At 29.1% G+C, this 18,306-nt stretch overlaps 1 protein-coding gene across 1 annotated transcript in view; it reads left to right on the top strand.

Moving 5' to 3' along the window:
* LOC113378633 overlaps nucleotides 1-17,850 on the top strand; it is a 43,053-nt gene extending 25,203 nt beyond the window's left edge. Inside the window, exons 3-7 of the mRNA XM_026619188.1 lie at nucleotides 9,193-9,331; nucleotides 13,324-13,530; nucleotides 15,846-16,082; nucleotides 16,139-16,430; nucleotides 17,632-17,850. Coding sequence (XP_026474973.1) covers nucleotides 9,193-9,331; nucleotides 13,324-13,530; nucleotides 15,846-16,082; nucleotides 16,139-16,430; nucleotides 17,632-17,850 — 1,094 coding nt within the window. The remainder of the gene's footprint in view (nucleotides 1-9,192; nucleotides 9,332-13,323; nucleotides 13,531-15,845; nucleotides 16,083-16,138; nucleotides 16,431-17,631) is intronic.
* Nucleotides 17,851-18,306: the final 456 nt, after the last annotated feature.

The following is an 18,306-nucleotide window of genomic DNA, read 5'->3' as shown; positions in this document are numbered from 1 at the left end:
AACTTCAAAATACGGAACCCAAAAAAATTACCTTTTGGCACTTTTTGCCCCGTATCTCAGAACAAAAATCGTCGACAAAAATTTGTGTGTGTATTGCAATGCCATGAACCACATTTCGTCTATATTATATTTCTAATACTTTATCTGTAGTATTTGCAATTTTTTTATAACTGACTTCTTTTTTCTTATTTTTTCTTTCAAACCTTGCTGCTTCTTTTACTATCAATGACAATTTTATCTCAGTGCCAGGACTCCAACCGAGTATCTCAGACTTGCTAGTCGGTTTGCTACTGACTGAGCTATTCCCGCTATAAAACTAGAATCCTGTTAGACTTTTTCAAATGTCAGTTCGTCAATTTTAAATTCATGTATTCTTCCACGAAGTGTAAGAAAACGTGTAAGAAATGTCAAAATCATTCCTCTAAATGTGTAAATCAATCAATGATTCTTCCTGACAAAATCATTGATTCTTTGTTGGGAAACTTTCACAAACTGATCATTGACATTTTGAAAGGTCAAGATTCAAATTGTCAGAAATATTGCACGTGGAATATTTTAAATCTAAGAAAGATGAGATTTATGAATTAAATTATAATTATATTATAATAAAATATTTATAATTATAATCTTATTATAAGCTGTAATTTAGAAAAATTTAAGAATTAAAATTGTGCGATATTAGACATTTCTGTGCCAAGGTTGTGTTTTGCTTATGGAGATCTTTTTTATTTGAAACTCTTTAAGTATTATTAATTTAATTGTAGTAATCGTCCAAAAATCAAAAAGAATTTTTTTATTTATATTTATGTTTCAGAAGTTTCTGAACATTTTGGCATACCTTAAAAAAGTTGATGTATGTGAGTGTGTTAAATGTTTCGTGTACAAATTTGGGCGCACTGATCAGCCGATTTGATTAATTCAAAAAACTTTCGATTTCTATTGGAGACGTGCTGATTAGTTTTTGGCGAAGACAGGTTCAGTTATTTCAGAGATACTGGGCTTAAATGTGCAAAAATTATTTTTAACGAAGCATCCGATTTGAATTATTCGGAAACATTTTACTTATGCTGATAGTGAGAGAAGAAACGACTAGTTCTTGGTAAAAGCATTTTTTTTATTTCAAGATTTATTTTTTTTTAATTTTCAAAAAAAAATTGAACATCATAAATGATTCGATATTAGTTTCAGATAATTTAATTATAGAAATGTAATTTCGGGTTAAAATTCAAAAAATTATCCAGACTAAGCACAGTCTGAGTGACAGCTTGGTACAAATGATTTCGCAAGTGCGTTTAGACTGTTTCCGTACTGGAGCACTTGTTCAATTATATGTAAACTAGTGGGGCGCATGGCATCTAGCCTTAAGGCAAATTGCTGGAACTTTCCGTACCAAATATTATTATTATTTCAAAACGATTAACATTTTTGAAAAAAATTTACTTCGAAAAAAATAGATTTTTGAGAAACTAGGAATTGACAAAAAATAACTTTTTTGAAAAAAAATTTTTTTTCGAAAAAAAATGTTTTCTTTATTTTGACATATTTTGGAAGTTCTGAACTTTTTTTAAAAGCAATCGTACTGCTTTAACTACATAAAGACGAAATATCCAAACAACATTGGTACGGAACCCATAGAAATGTAAACAAAATTTATACTTATTGTTAAAATCTCTATAACATATCTGATAATTTGATGTGCATATGTCTAATGATCATTTTTGACCGCCAAATGGCTTTTTTTTTACTTTTTTCATTAGATCTCCAAAACCGCTAAACATGCTTTTATGAAAATTTGATCCGTTTCCTTAAAAACTGAGTTACCGTTTTTGGCACTTTTTTGCCCCCTATCTTCGGAACGGCTAGACCTGCCTTCGCCAAAAACTAATCAGCACGTCTCCTTATCAATATGAATCAAATGTTTTTTGAATTATTTAAATCGGTTGATTGGTGTTCCCTAAATCGTCGACGAAAATTTGTATCCGCACACACACACACGCACATACATACACACACACACACGCACATACATACACACACACACATACATACATCATTTTTTCTAAGCTATGACAAAATTTTCAGAAACCTCTGAAACGTAAAGAATATAAAAATTTTCATTTTCGATTTTTTTTTGCGATTACTATTTTAGTAAAAATTTATAAAAATCACCCCGTCTAAAACACAGTCTGAGTGACAACCTGGTACAAATGTTATCGTAAGTGCGTTGAGACTGGTTCTGTACAGGAGCACTTTTTCAATTTTATGTAAATTATAGAAATCTCTTAATTCAAATTTTTAAATTATTATTAATTATTATTAAAAAAATGACTTTCAAATATACTTCAGTTGAATCAAAGGAGTTTCTCAACAAATTTCAGTACCAATTTTAGGCCTCCATTTACATTATATTTTATTACAGGAAGTTATTACCCAACAAGGCCTATCATAGCCTCTATTCTATCATTAAATCAAAAAATTGTGCATAATTTCAATGTTTTTGTTCGACCACACAGAGACAATTCTAATTGCCTCTATTATTATTATTGTATTGAAATCGCATGATGGCATGATGATGGAGATGAAGATCACCATCATGTGTTGTTTTGTTCCAATTAGCCTATGTGAGGTCAGTTGTTCGAGCTAATTATACACAATATGTATTTTCTACAGCTTCCACAAAAGCAGAGATGGCCGAGGTAATAGATATTTAGGTACTAATGATAACTAGTTGAAAGTGGCATTTTTCTTTAAAGCAAGTTGCATGAACTTCCCGATAGGGTGTAATAATTGACTTAATCGACCGAAATTGAGATTTAAAGATTTAGATGAAATTTTCAAATGTTTATTTTCAAAATAAAGTTTTCGCTTTCAATTAAATGTAAACATTGCGATTTTCAATTGAATTTTCCCAAACACATATAAAATGTAATTTTCCCAAACACATATAAAATGTAATTTTCCCAAAACATACTGTAATTGAACAGAAACACGTGCTTGTATCTACTAAAATTGTAGCTTATTATTCCAAATTTTAGTTAATGTATATAATGGATTCTTGAGCAACATTGAAAATATTAGTTCAGGAGTTCCTCAGGGATCCATTCTTGGTCCACTACTATTTATTATTTTTATTAATGACATTTCTGATACTATTAACTGTCCACATTTATTATTTGCAGATGATCTGAAACTATATCTCAAAATAAATTCTATTGATGACTGCTTATTATTACAGTCTCAACTTGACCTTTTCCAATCTTGGTGTATCTTAACAAATTACATCTAAATATATCAAAGTGCAAGATTCTCAGTTTTTTACATAAGCGCTTTCCAATACTTTTTGATTATAAAATTTCTAACACCAGCATTGATAGATGTAATAAAATTTCCGATTTAGGTGTTCTATTTGATTCTGGTTTGTTTTTCACAGATCATGTAACTGATATTTGTAATAGAGCACATCAATCTTTAGGTTTGATACTAAGAAATTGTAAACAATTTAAGTCTACCAATGCACTTCTTTGCATGTACTATTCTATTGTACGTTCAAAATTAGAATACGGTTCGATTATTTGGTATCCTCATCATATCAACAACTCTGATGCGAGAGAAGGTTCAGCGAAAATTTCTGAAATACCTTTATTATAAAACATATAAAATTTACCCTGAACGTGGCTTTGACCACAACACTTTACAAAGAATTTGGTATTCCTTCCCTTGCCTCACGTCGATTTATCTGTACAATTATGTTCTTATTTAAGCTTTGTAATAATTCTATAGACTGTCCTCTTATTCTCAATCAACTATCTTTTAATGTTCCAAGGCTATCTTCGCGTTCACAATTATTTTTCAATTATCCTACCCCTAAATCTAATTCTCTCTTAAATTCGCCAATTTTACTTTTGTCCTCTAACTTTAACTTAATTAATAATGAAATAGACATTCACAACACTTCACCTAATCAAATAATCTCCATCTGCACAAGTTAATCTTTTTATTTTCTTTCAAATATCTCATTATTTTCTTATTCTGTTTATAAATATTATTGTTACATTTTGCATGCATATATGCAATTTTATCTTAGCATTATATGTTACTAACTATATATTGTTATTTTGTATATATTTTAATTGTTATTCATTATGTTAAATAATTGTATTTTTGAGTCCTCTTGGAGAAATCTGTGGGCTATATATTTAAATAAATAAATAAATAAATAAATAATTAACTTCCCAAAGGAGATGTTTATATTTTATAAAAAAAATCCGACTCGCTAATTTTATGTTTTCTCGACGTTTCAAGCCATTCTGAATCGAATGAGATCAACAATTGGAAAAAGTACGTGTGTGTATGTGTGTGAACAGATTTTTTACCGTAAATCGACGTTTTCTCAAAAACGGCTGGACGAATTTCAAAAATTTAAAAACCATTCGATGCATCTCGACGAGGAGTATTGTTTGCCAGTTTTCTCCGACGATCGGATAATCCGTTTCTTTATAAATCGCAGAAAAGTGAAAAAAATTTTGTCCGCGTTTTAGCCCGCAATTCTGAATCGATTTTGAAAATTTAACAACCGTTCGAAAGATATTGGTTGGGAATCGACCTGGTTAGTTTTTGGTAGAGATCGGCTGGGTCGTTTTCTTGTAATAAAGTGTTAAAAAAATGTTTTTGTCGATTTTTATTATTATTATTTAACGGCAAATACCATAGTTTTCTAGATCATACTAAAATATTACGGCCCTACGACAACTCGTTTAGATGTAAAAATTCGTCAAAGTTTGCAAAAATTAGTATCGTTTTTTTTGGCATTTGTCAAAATTAGACCTTTGATCGACGTTTTCTCAAAAACGACTGACCTGATTTCAGAAATTAAAAGCGATTTGATGTATCTCAATGAGGACTATCGTTTGTCAGTTTTGTGAGACGATCTGCCGAGCCGTTTCTTTGTAATTTGAAAAAAGTATTAAACTTTTCGTCTACATTTAAGCTCAAACTACCAAACCGATATAAAAATTCAAAAACTGTTCGAAAGTATTACGGTCTTACGACAAGCAGTTTAATTTTAAAAATTCATCAAAGTTTGAGAAAATGAGTAGTTTTTTTTACGTTTATTAATATTAAAATTATATTTACTTGATATAACGATAGAGTACTAGGTCTTGATAAACATACTAAACTATTAAAATCCTACGGAAAGTGGTTCAATTATAAAAATTATTGATTTTTGAAAATTTTCTTTTAGAAAATACTCCGAGTTAACGTGTTCGTCCGTTTTCAATTATGTGTAATAAATCCACTCGGAATACTTTTAATGACTCATAAATTAATTTGTTTATTATTGATTAAGTCAATTATTTACACATATCGGGAAGTTGATGTAACTTGCCTCAAGACAAAATAACAATACCAACTAGTCTTATATATCCATCTGTCTTATCAATCTATTTCCACCCGCATCTTGTCCATCTTTGTAATTAGCTTCATCGTCGTATATGTGTATAATAATAATACCTACATATTCGTACATTTAGAATATCCATAGACCACAAATCGCCTTGGCCTAATAGTAAAAGACAACAATGTGGAAACCAAGACAAGAATAGTAGTTCAGTTAGTTGGCTAAATATAAAAACGCATTAATATGTTTATTCACTTACTCGATAATATTTGTTTAAAAACATTTAACGCGCCTCTGTTTATATATCAGAGAAAAACGATCTGATCTTAAAATTCAGTATCAATAAACAACTAGTGGTGCATGATGCCTTAAGGCAAATTGCTGGAACTTCCCGTACCAAAAGCAAAATTTAAAAAAAACTAGTAGGGTGCATGGCGTCGCGCCTCAAGGCAAATTGCTGGAACTTCCCATACCGTTAAATTAAATATTCGAGAAATAATCAATAGTTATTTTGAATAATTTCAAATTGATTATTAACTTCCCATAGGGTAAGTTATTGTAATGGGCCGAAAATCGGAATTGAAAATTACATTTCTCGAGTTTTGAAGGTTTCTGAACGTTTTGGCATACCTCAGAAAAAATGGATGTGTGTGTGTGTGTGTGTATGTATGTATGGATACAAATTTCCAGTCACGATTTAGGGCGCACGGATCAACCGATTTGAATGGTTCAAAAAAAATTCGATTCCTATTGATAGGGAAAATACCTGATTAGTTTTTTGGCAAAGGCAGGTCCAGCCGTTTCGGAGATACGGAGCAAAGAGTGCAGAAAATAGAAATCGAATTTTTGAGAGAACGGAGATCCGAATTGAATGATCTAAAAAACATTCGATTAGTAATGATTGGGAGAAGTGTTTATTAGTTTTTGGCAAAAGCAGGCCCAGCCATTTCGAAGATACGGAGCTAAATATGTAAAAAATGGCAGTTTTTGAGGGAAACAAGGGTCCGATTTAAATGATTCAAAAAACTTTCTGCTTGTCTTAACAAAATAATTGATTTTGAAAAAAAATTTTGTTTTTTTTTTTTTTTTTTTTTTAGTTTTTTGTATATCGAAAATATTTCATATTTTATTTTTAATTCTGACTATAGTTCTAATATACTTTCCAAATAATTTCAACTCTGCAATTCAGTTTATATAATTCTTATAAATAATAGACAATGTTACAATATTTATAATAATCTATTTGAAAACATTCAGTATTCCTCGAACATTTCGTTACGGTACGGGAAGTTCCAGCAATTTGCCTTAAGGCACGATGCCATAATTGCCTCAAGACAGAATTCCACTTACAGCTAGTTATTATATTATATATATATATACATACATATATATATACAATACAATTTTCAATCGATGTCTTGTAAACAAAAGGTACAAGCATAAAAAATGTTCACAACCAAAATTTAGGTAACAAGTAAAGTCAAGAATTTTTAACGACAATATTTGAAAGTAGAGTGAAAAAGATGTATAACCACCCATCATGATGATTTTTACGACGTTTAAATCGAGAGCAAAACAGCAATTTTTGAAAATCCATAACAAAAGTATTTTCTTTCGTATTTAGTTTTTTAGTTGTGAGCACTGTTGTTTAGTTTACAAGATCTTAATATAAATTAATGGCTGGGGTAAAAAGGACCACTGAACCTTTACCCTTGTAAAGGTATAAACAATACAAAATAGTAAATAAAAAAAACTGAGTAAATTTAGATCGATTATTAAATAAATAGTTATTCCAACTCCTTTGTAAACTTTTCTGACCAAGGTTATATACAGTGTTATCTCTGTGAAAAATGCAGGCATAAAATTTATATTTTGCATCGGTTAAATAATGTAGCTATTTTTTATAAAAAAAACCTTTAAAGTTAAAAATAAATTTTCCCTGCCTTGGGGTAAAAAGGACCAAGAAACTAATTTTTGAAAGACAGCAAAACACATTTCTACAATGATGATATAGCTGATGGGAGTATTACTGAACATAGTCATATGTTTGATTGATATATTTTATTTGTTTTGATTTAATTGGTTTGATTATTACAATCTAATTGCTCTAAGTCAAATTGGGCCTTTGTGTCCCACTCTACCCTCATTATTATTCTAAATTTTAATTAATTTGAATAATTCAAGCACTTTTTGTAGATCTTTAGATTAGAACTCAATTTAACTTTAAATGTTAGTGCATATGTCTAAAATGTTATAGATTGCTTTTAATCGATATTATAAAACATATATAAAATGTAAAATTGTCATTGAAATTCTAGATATAAGTTGTTCTTAAAAACTTATGCTCTTCTTAGAAAGTTCTATATGGTTTTTAAAAGTATTGCTTCTTTGAAGGCCGAAGATTTTTAATTGTTTTATTATACTCGTTAGATTATCGCTGCAATTTTTACGACATTAATATAAGTTCTACCATTTTTTTAAAAAAAGTATTCTTTTGTGTACATATTAGGAAATAGCATAGAATAATAGAATAATATTTATCTAATTTTAAGAATCATGGATATTTTTAATTCGATATCAAGTTGGTTAAGTAGGATTTCTAAATTTTTAAAATTGAATCAGTATTGAAAACCTTGTTCTAATTTTGGTCTCATATGTTTCAGAATGACTTAATTTTTTTTAATATCAAGCAAGTTGTTAGAAATGTTGATACGGCCATTTATTCCAAGTTTATGTGATTATTTATGATTAAACCACTTTTTGTAGGCCTATAAGATTTTAGGATGAACCAAGAATTCTATCTGCATACAAAGTTTCATCAAAATCTTCAAAGAAATTAAACAATTAATGACCAAAAACTTTTATCAAAAAACAAATCTTAAGAACTATTTTCAAAAATTATATTCAGATTTGTAAAACTTGGTCAAAACCTTGTGCATTGATAATTATAAAAAAGAGCTTGACCCATTGTCTCACAAAACTAATTACAATAGTAATAATTAACTTTTCTCCTCATGGAATTGCATCGATTGAATTTGTAAAATTTTGATGAAACGGCGACTTAAGGCCAAACCGCCTCACACCCATACTATCTCCAAATTTGGTGTCAAACGATTCAGAACGACTTGAAACATCAAAAAAATATAAAATCAGGAAAACGGATTTTCTAGAAAACAAACTTCTTTTCTGGAGAAATACAACAAATTACAAAATACAAGAATTAAATTCATAAACTTTGAACAAAAACCACAATGTCAGTCTTCATCTTCATCTTTCAGGAAACGCATTTTGATATCACAATAAAATAATACATTTTATTTTATTTAACCACGAGCCGACCTTTTACAATCTCGAGTAGGTAGTTAAGATTATATTTATTATCCGTTTTTTATGATTTATCCCAATTTTAAATAAATATCAATGTCGAAATTGACAGATATGTCAAGACGTTGCCCTCGCCATCAAGTGTTGTTCACCTTGTTTCAGATAAACTGGATGATTCAAGATTTCTTTTAATAAAAAACTGGATTTGTGAATTAATTTAATTCATATAATGCATAAAAATGAAACAAACTTGATTGTTTAAATAATGCATTGTAATTGTAATGAACGATATGAATAATTAATTGGGAAAGTCATCAGCATTTAAATTTGGATTTAAAATATTTAATCTAAAAATGATAAAACTTTGTTGCAGATATGATGGTCAAAATGAACTTTTTAGGAGAACTTAGAATAAATATAAATTATATGTACGTTGTTTGTTTGTCATTTAATTTTGTTCGTTTTTTTAGACAAGAGAAAACTTTGGACAGCTGAAGATCATTTAAATCTTTTGCTAAGTCCTGATGCTTTGGCACCAAGTGACACCACTTCTCCTGATGAACAAAATATCGATTTACCAACATGGTTCGACGAAGAAAAATTTGCCAGGTAAATAATTTATTAAAACTAGCTGGTTTTGGTGTTTTGCCTTGAGGCAAGTTACATGATACGTGTAAATAATCGACTTAATCAATAAAAAATAAATTAATTTATGAGTTATTAAAAGTATTCCGAGTGGATTTATTACACATGATTGAAAACGAACAAACACGTTAACTCGGAATATTTTCCAAAAGCCAATTTTCAAAAATCAACAATTTTCATAATTGAACCAGTTTCTGTTGGACTTTAATGGTTTAGTATGTTAAGACAAACTATGACTATAATATTTTTTCAAACTTTGACGAATTTTTATAGCTAAACGAGTTGTCGTAGTGTCGTAATATTTTAGTATGATCTACAAGACCATGGTATCTTTCGTCAAAAAAAGTTTCATAAAAATCAGCAAAAAAATCAGAATTGCAAGCTGAAACGTGGACGAAAAATTTCTCACTTTTTTGCGATTCAAAAGAAAACGTCTTGACCGATCGTCGCGCAAAACTGACAAACAATAGTCCTCATCGAGATACATCGAATGGCTTTCAAATTTCTAAAATCGAGCCATTTTCGTGAAAACGTCGATTTAAGGTAATAAAGCTGTTCACACACACACACACATACTTTTTCCAAATTTGGTCTCATTCGATTCAGAATGGCTTGAAACGTCGAGAAAACATAAAATTAGCGAATCGGATTTTTTGATGAAACCATAAACTTCTCCTTCGGGAAGTAAATAAAAAACCATAATTCGTTTTCTTTTCTATCAATTAAAAATGGTCATTTGTTATTCCTGTCATTCGTCGTCATTTATAAATAAATCAAATGTAAAAGACGGATTTAACATTTTAGATGATTTGCGGAACAATCTGCAATTTAGTTTTATTTCGATCACGTACTCGAGATAATTGAACGACAACATTGAAATTTCGAAACGTGATGAGAATTTATAAATGATAAAACAATGTATGTATATATACTAGGTGACCCTTTGGCCATAAAAAATATTTCTGGTATAACATGTTTAGTGCGAAAATACCTAATTGATTGCAAAAGTGGTGCATAAGTGAAAGGAACAGCTAACAAAAAATATATGAATAGTTTACCCACTGCAAAGCACGCCACATATAAATGTCCCTTAATAGTCTTAGCAAGTGCCAACCTAATCTGAAATTGATTCTATTTAATTTAAATTGGCACATTTGATGTTTCAAGATTTTGCAGTGTTATTACCGCGATTTGCATTAATTCATTAATTTTTGAATTAGGAATCAAAATCCGATAATTCATTTTTAAATTATATTGTTATGTGGCATATCGAGCGAATTGACTGAGATTGACAAAAATTGAGAGAGAGGAAAACTTTATAGCTTTGCCATACATTTCTATTGTACCTAATATTCCTTATCAAAAACCGTTGTATCTTCAGATTTTAATATTCAATCTCTCTATTTTTCACAAAAATTGCTCTTTATGCAAATCATTTATGAACTGTGTACTGTTTGTGCGCATCGGGAAATATTTGTACTAATGGGAAAATTGGAGGCGCAAACAGCCTTTGATGAATATGTTTTTTTTTAAGTAAAATTTATACTTTATTATAAGGTCAGGAAATATGAATTAAAATTCAGTAAAAAACACTCACTGACTGAAAGCGTGGTGAAAAATTATTCGATTACTAAAATGACTATTATGAAATAGAGATTTGTGGAAGGAAGGTGAAAATTTAGAGTTGTATGCTTTTTTCAAATCCGCATTATGAAAATTAAAATTGAACGAAAATTGATTCCACATTTTAAAATAAATTAGGGGTTTTTTTAAGTGAAAAGAAAAAATTGTATCAAACAATTTATTGCGATCAAACATATAACTTTATAAAGGCTTTAATCTTGTTTTTGGTGCGAATTAATTATTTGAAGTTAATTTTTTTCGTGACTCTTATAAATACTATGCATTTCCCAAGTTCGATAATACTAAAGAAACAAATCTTGGTCGCTCACAGAAAGCTTCAATTATGCCCACATTTACAAAATCATGTATAATTGGTGTAAATATAAATTTAGACGTGTAAATCAGATGGGAAACATGTTTTTTATTTGTAATAAACCATTCTCGCATGAATTTTCCAAATTTTCTATAAATCTGAACAAAATATTGTCCAGTCCATATAAAAACAAGATTTGATTATTGCGCCACCATTATTTTTCAATTTCAAATTATAGAAAATTAAGATAAAAGAAATTGGTCTCAAAATTTAGAAAAAATGTCAGGGGTGGACAACCTTAAAAATAATAAAATAAAAAAAAATAACTCAAAATTAGAAATAATTAGGGTGGGGATAACCCTTAATAAAATACATTGTACTTCAAAGGGAGATTAAAGCTTTTTTCTTCAAGTTCAAAATTTTGAACTAAAATTATGTCAAAAATATTTAATGACTAAACGCAGTATGAAAATTGATTGAATTACTAAAATTGCTATAAAATTAGGGGTTGGTAATGAAAATGTGAAAATCTAGAGTTATGTGTATTTTTAACGCCGCACTATGAAACAGTAAAAACCAAAATATTCGTCCTAACCCTTACGTATAAAAGAAGATAGTTTCCGATTAAAAAATATCTCGACGCTTCAAGTCATTCTGAATCGTTTGAGACCAAATTGAGAAAAGTAGGGTAGTGTTGTGCTTAAAGGTTTGTGGGTAAAAATGTCAACCACTATTATCGCGAAAACAAATTTGGCGACTTTTTACAGCTATACTATTTTACAGTGGAGGGCAAATGATGTGTAATCAGCAATCGTCTTAACGGTCACATTGTTCATTATTATTCCGATTCCGATTCCCAGACATACTGAGTACGAATATAAAATTTCGTAAAAATTGGAGTACGGGAACGTACATTGTGTGAAAGAATTTTTATATATATACTAGATGACCCGACAGACGTTGTCCTGTGCCCACGTCTACAATTCAAAAGTTCCAAATTTTTTAATATCCTTATACTTTTTAATATCCTATTTATGCCATGCTTTTGTGATTCATTTATTATGGTCTTGGCATAAGCAGTATAAAAAAATTAGAAAAAAATAATATAGTGTCTGCGGTAAAAGAACAATATCACACTTGATTTTACCACACAACATAATTGCTTCACTAATTTAGTCTGAAATTTCATTAAATTCGTACGATAAATTAGTAGCTTTTTGGCAATAATTTCTAAAGTACATAATAATAATTTAATAAACGTTATTGTTTAAGTTCAAATCTTTGGTGAATTAATTTGTAAAATCTAGTTCATACGAGCACTCTTCAATCCAAGATCAACTTGCTAAATATTCCATATCCAATGCCGTAATGCCAAACAAATGACAATTTTTGACACATGAAACAATATTCTGAAACATTTTTTTAATAAGAAGAAATATTTTGTTGTATTGTTAAATAATTTACTAAAGTATACCAAAATGCAACATGCATAAGTTTAAAAAAATAATGTAAATGCAATTTTGGACTTGCTGCGTTATTTATTAAAGTGAATTAAATAATTTCATCTGCCAAACATATAATGTTGACTGTATCTAATATTATTTTAATTTCTGGCACTACTCAGCTGCTTTTCGGCAATAATAATGTACACATTGCATTTTTTTTGTATATTATATTGTAATATTATCTAGGCTCATAATTTCAGCTAAATTTAAATTTCAAGTAAATTGACTTTTCTAGCACAGTTGACAGTTCAAATGTTCGCAATGTCATACAATGATAAATGGTTTTTTGAAATTTTGCCATTTATTTCTACAATATTACTATAGTTTTATGGTTCATTAAACCTTAAAAATTTCCTTTGACAAACTCTAGAAAGATTTATCAAAATCCGAATAACCGTTTAGGAGAAGTATCAAATCATACAACCCTACAGAAGAATTTTATATATAAGATAAAGCCATTATTAGTTTATTATTATTCACCATCAATTTCACTAATTCCATTATCTTTTATCCAGGGGTCAGAAATATTATTACAAAAATTCGTACGGCATGTTCGTGGGAAAGCTATGCGGCCTGATAGCAGTGCTGGCCGTGCCGACGATTCTGAGGATCCTCATGTTCACTCAGAGGTCGTCGGTACCGTTTACCGCCTACAAGAGGTACATCGCAACATTACTTCATACCACTTTGTGGTACGATATTAAATTGACGAAGGATTCGAGGTAAGTGAGATAAATGAATACTGGAACTAGTTTTAAGTGGCATAGTGTCTTAAGGCAAATTGCTGGAGATTCCCGTACCGTAACGAAATGTTCGAGAAATGAAAATAATCAATGATTGTTTTGAATAATTTCAAATAGATTATTATAAATTTATAAGTGCTTTATAAATTGGACGACAAGCGTATTCTACAAACAACTTATGTGTATGTTTACAAGAAATTTATTTATTTTTTAACTTCCCGCAGGATAAGTTATTGTAATGGGCCGAAAATCGGAATTGAAATTTTTTACATTTCTCGACGTTTTGAAGGTTTCTGAACGTTTTGGCATACCTCAGAAAAAATGGATGTGTGTGGGTGTGTGTGTATGTATGTATGGATACAATTTTTCGTCCACGTTTTCGGGCGCACGAATCAACCGATTTGATTGGTTCAAAAAACATTCGATTCCTATTGATAAGGAGAGGTGATTAGTTTTTGGCAAAGGCAGGTCCAGCGGTTTCAGAGATACAGAGCTAAATGTGCAAAAAATGGCAGTTTTTGAGAGAACTAAGAGTCCGATTTAGATGATTCAAATAACTTTCTGCTTGTTTTATCAAAATAATTGATTTTGGAAAACAAAAATTTGTTTCAAAGTTTTTTTTTTTTTTTAATTTTTGTATATCGAAAATAATTCAGATTTTATTTTTAATTCTGACTAAAGTTCTAATATACTTTAAACAAATAATTTCAACTTAGCAATTCAGTTTATATAATTCTTATAAATATTAAACTATGTTACTGTAATCATTAATAATAATCTATTTGAAAGCATTCAATATTCCTCAAACATTTTGTTACGGTACGGGAAGTTCCAGCAATTTGCCTTAAGGCACGATGCCACCCACCCCACTAGTTTTTAATTTATGTTTTTTGATAATTTTCAAATTTTGTCAAAATGTTGATGATTTTTAAAAGTTTGAGAATTTCTGGAATTTTTGAAAAAAATCGATGTTTTTTAAGTTTTTTGAGATATTGGAATTTTTTAAAAATATTTAATTTTTTTTACAAAATTTCGAAATATTCTCAATTTTTGTAAGAAATCGTTTTTTTTTATCCTTAAATTTTGTCACTGTCGTTTAGTTAAGACACAATTGAAAAATAATATTAAAATCACTACTAAACATTATTTGTTTTTGTGAAATTCTTTGTGAATTTTTATATTCAATTTTAATATATTTATTATTTTACAATTTTCTACACATTTTTATATTTAGTATCGATACACTTATATTTGATATTTGAACTAGTGGTTTATGGCATCGTGCCTTTAGGTAAATTTCTAGAACTGCCCGTACCGTTTATACACAAAATAATCAATAATAAATTAAAAAGGATAAAATTAGTAATAAATCTTTAACCTATCTTAAATTATTAACGTGAAAAATTATGTACTGAAATAAAAACGTAATATTTGGATTTTGTATATTATTCATATTTATAAATTTTTAATGTATTTTTTCTGTCAAAAGAGTACATATACAACTTGAAAATGAAAAAAAATGTGATATATATTAGGGTGGTCCTTAATATGGACATTTTCGAATTTCTTTACTCCCAAGGGCTCAAATGCTTCCAAATTAATGAAAAAAAATTACCTAAATATTTTAGCTCTTAATATTAACATTTAGATAGTCCGCAATTCAATTAAAAGTTTCGTCAGTAAGTAAATTGTTGCGCCATCTGTGATAGCATTTGTGAACTCAAATATTATGACTCTTAAAAATATTTTAAATTAGCTAATCTCTAATTAAATCCATGTGGGCTGTTTAACGAAATATTTATTCATCAGGAAATTAAAATTAATTTTGCTGCAAAATATTTATTTAATTGGTGATGCAAATTATCGGTAATAAATTGATATCAAAATAACAAGTCTCCTATTACAGATGGCGCAAGAATTTACTTAATGATATTGCGGCTATGACTATCTAAATGTTAATATAAAGAGCTAAAATTTTTGGAGAATTTTTTTTAATTTGAAAGCATTTGAGCCCTTGGGAGTAAAGAAATTTGAACCATCCCAATTAATATATACATATTTAATATGCCGTTAATACAAATTGAATGTTTTTTGAATTATTCAAATCGGTTTGTTTATGCTTTTGAAATCGTTGACAAAAAATGTATTCACACATACACACACCCATTTTTCTAAGCATACCCAAAATGTTCAGAAAGCTTTGAAACATAAAAATATGCAAAACTGTCTCTATACAATTTTAAACCTACGGGAGTTAAATAAAAATGTATTAAATACATAATTATTATTTCCAGATCCTGGAAATCGCTTATACAAGTGCGCAAACGTCACTTCCAGGCTGGTCAATCAGCCTGTGCCAAAGGTTTAGGGTCTGTGACCCAAAAGGACTTGGCATTGACCCAATTCGGTTTTATGGGCTTTATTTTGATAAGACCAAAATTTCTGGGCATACAATGCGATGATAAGAAGGACCGAGAGGCTTTTGTACACGTTTGGAGATGCGTTGGGTATATGATGGGGCTGGAAGACAGGTAAAAAAATTAAACCACAAATAAATTTTTGTTATTAATTTTGAATCTATTTTTAGGTTTAATATTTGTCGTGACTCTTTAGAAGAAACTGAAGACTTATGTGAAGTGCTTTTGGCAAAATATTTTGCACCATTGTTATCAACGTACAACAAAGATTTTGAGGACATGTCCAAAGCACTTTTAGAAGGCATGTGGACCTTTAACCCCTTCATCCACTTTACAACGTTCATGTACTTCACGAGACGTTTATCTGGTGTATCAGAGTACAAATTTCCTTTACCCAACATCGTGGACAATAACGACAATAACAATTTGAAAGAAGACAATACTAAAATCAGCAAAAAATTGGTAAAAACTATGCATTGGTATCCAAAAGCATTATTATTTTTCATGATTTACGTTTTGGAGGTCACAATGCGTTTCAGGATATTCAGGGAGTACTTTAATTCACAAATTAGACTGTCGTTGTTTTTAATCAAGAACTTTCCGTTTTTAGCTTTTTTTAAATTTAGCGCGTACCAAAAATGTTTCGTCGATATCCGGATAGAAGGCGCCAGCGAAGTAGCTGTCAGATGAGTAGAATGTCAGTTTGAAAAAATGTTAAACTTTATCAAAAATGAGGATTAGATCGATATAAAACTCAATCTGGTATTGATTTAGTGCACAATTACTTAAAATCTACGTTCAAACAAGACTTGGAATGATTTTTTTTGTAAAAATTATTCTAAAGTGTCTTCAGTTAGATTTGAGGAGACAATGCGTTTTAGGATATTCAGGAAATACTTTTTTAATTCACAAATTAGATTGTCGTTGTTTTCAATCAAAAACTTTTTGTTTTTAGCTTTTTTTAAATTTAGCGCGTACCAAAAATGTTTCGTCGATATCCGGATAGATGGCGCCACCGAATCAGCTGTCAGATGAGTTTTAAGCAAAATGTCAGTTTGGTAAAATAATGTTAAATTTTATTAAAAATGTGCAAAAGATTTATATAAAACTCAATCTACTATTGATTTAGTGCACAATTACTTAAAACTATATTTAAACTACACCTGGAATGATTTTTTTTGTAAAAATTATTCTAAAGTGTATTTGGTTACATTTGAGGTTATGTTTAAGAAATAGTTTTAATTTAAATTAGTTTTAATTAAAACCAGTGATAAAGGCTATAATAGACTATATATAGGTGATTTTGATGATATTAACTACAAATGTAAGTTTTATTTTAATTATAATATATAGGTTGAAGATTTTATATCACTAATTGCAAACTGAAAAAATTTGCCCGAGGAAGATATGCATTTTACTAATTGAAAGGTTATAACGGCTGCCATTCAGTAATTGTTTCTGTTTAATCAGAATTACCATGTACTAGTTTTATTTATTATCATTGAATATAATTTTGCACAATTCTCTTCGTAATTAAAATAGTATGTTGTGTCGATAGTTGTATCGATAGTACCAGAATTTGTTATGCAGTTTTTTAGGTTCAAAATTTTCAAGCGTTGGAATATGTTTAAAATAAAACATAAAACGTTTTTAAAAATTCAAGACAACTCTGGATAAAATTCCTGAATCCGAGATAACTTCTAAAGTTATTGTTTCTGAAAGTTCATCACAGTTTGAGTTGATGTATGAAATCAAAGCTGGAGTTTTTTCCGATAAAAGCTTGAACAAAGGGCTCAGGACAATCCGGGACAAAAATTTTGAATTTGAGACAATTAATGGTTTTTGTCTAATCTGGACAAAGAATGCAAATTCAAACGGTTAAACCTTAATCTTACTTGCAAACTGGTAGCCTTGCATTTTATATAAAAATAGATAAGAATTATTTCCAAAAATTACTAAAGTTTCATCTATGTGTTATGAAACCCTTTCCGAAAAAAAACGTGTCCTCGAAAATGATTCATAAATGCACAGATCAATTACTTCAAAAATTTGGTATTAAATTATTTGAATTATATATTTAATTTAAAGCAATTTTAGACTGTTATATTAAGGTATACGTTTAGAAGGAAGAAACTATCATTTTTAAATCCTAAATTACTTCGATTCACAGTGCAATATGCAATATTATATTATATACGAAGGTAATATTTTTAGTATTGTAGTTTTAGCAGTATGCAAAATGGAAAATATAAAATATTGTGAAAATAAATAAATGATCATGAAAATTACCAGAAAATTAAACTATTACATTTAACAATAAGTACCTGGCATATATTAA

This window comes from Ctenocephalides felis, unplaced genomic scaffold (assembly GCF_003426905.1).
Source record: "Ctenocephalides felis isolate EL2017-DRISC unplaced genomic scaffold, ASM342690v1 CF-g0.4_SCAFFOLD_01886, whole genome shotgun sequence".
NCBI classification, from domain to species: domain Eukaryota; kingdom Metazoa; phylum Arthropoda; class Insecta; order Siphonaptera; family Pulicidae; genus Ctenocephalides; species Ctenocephalides felis.
This window is presented reverse-complemented; position numbering and strand designations above follow the sequence as displayed.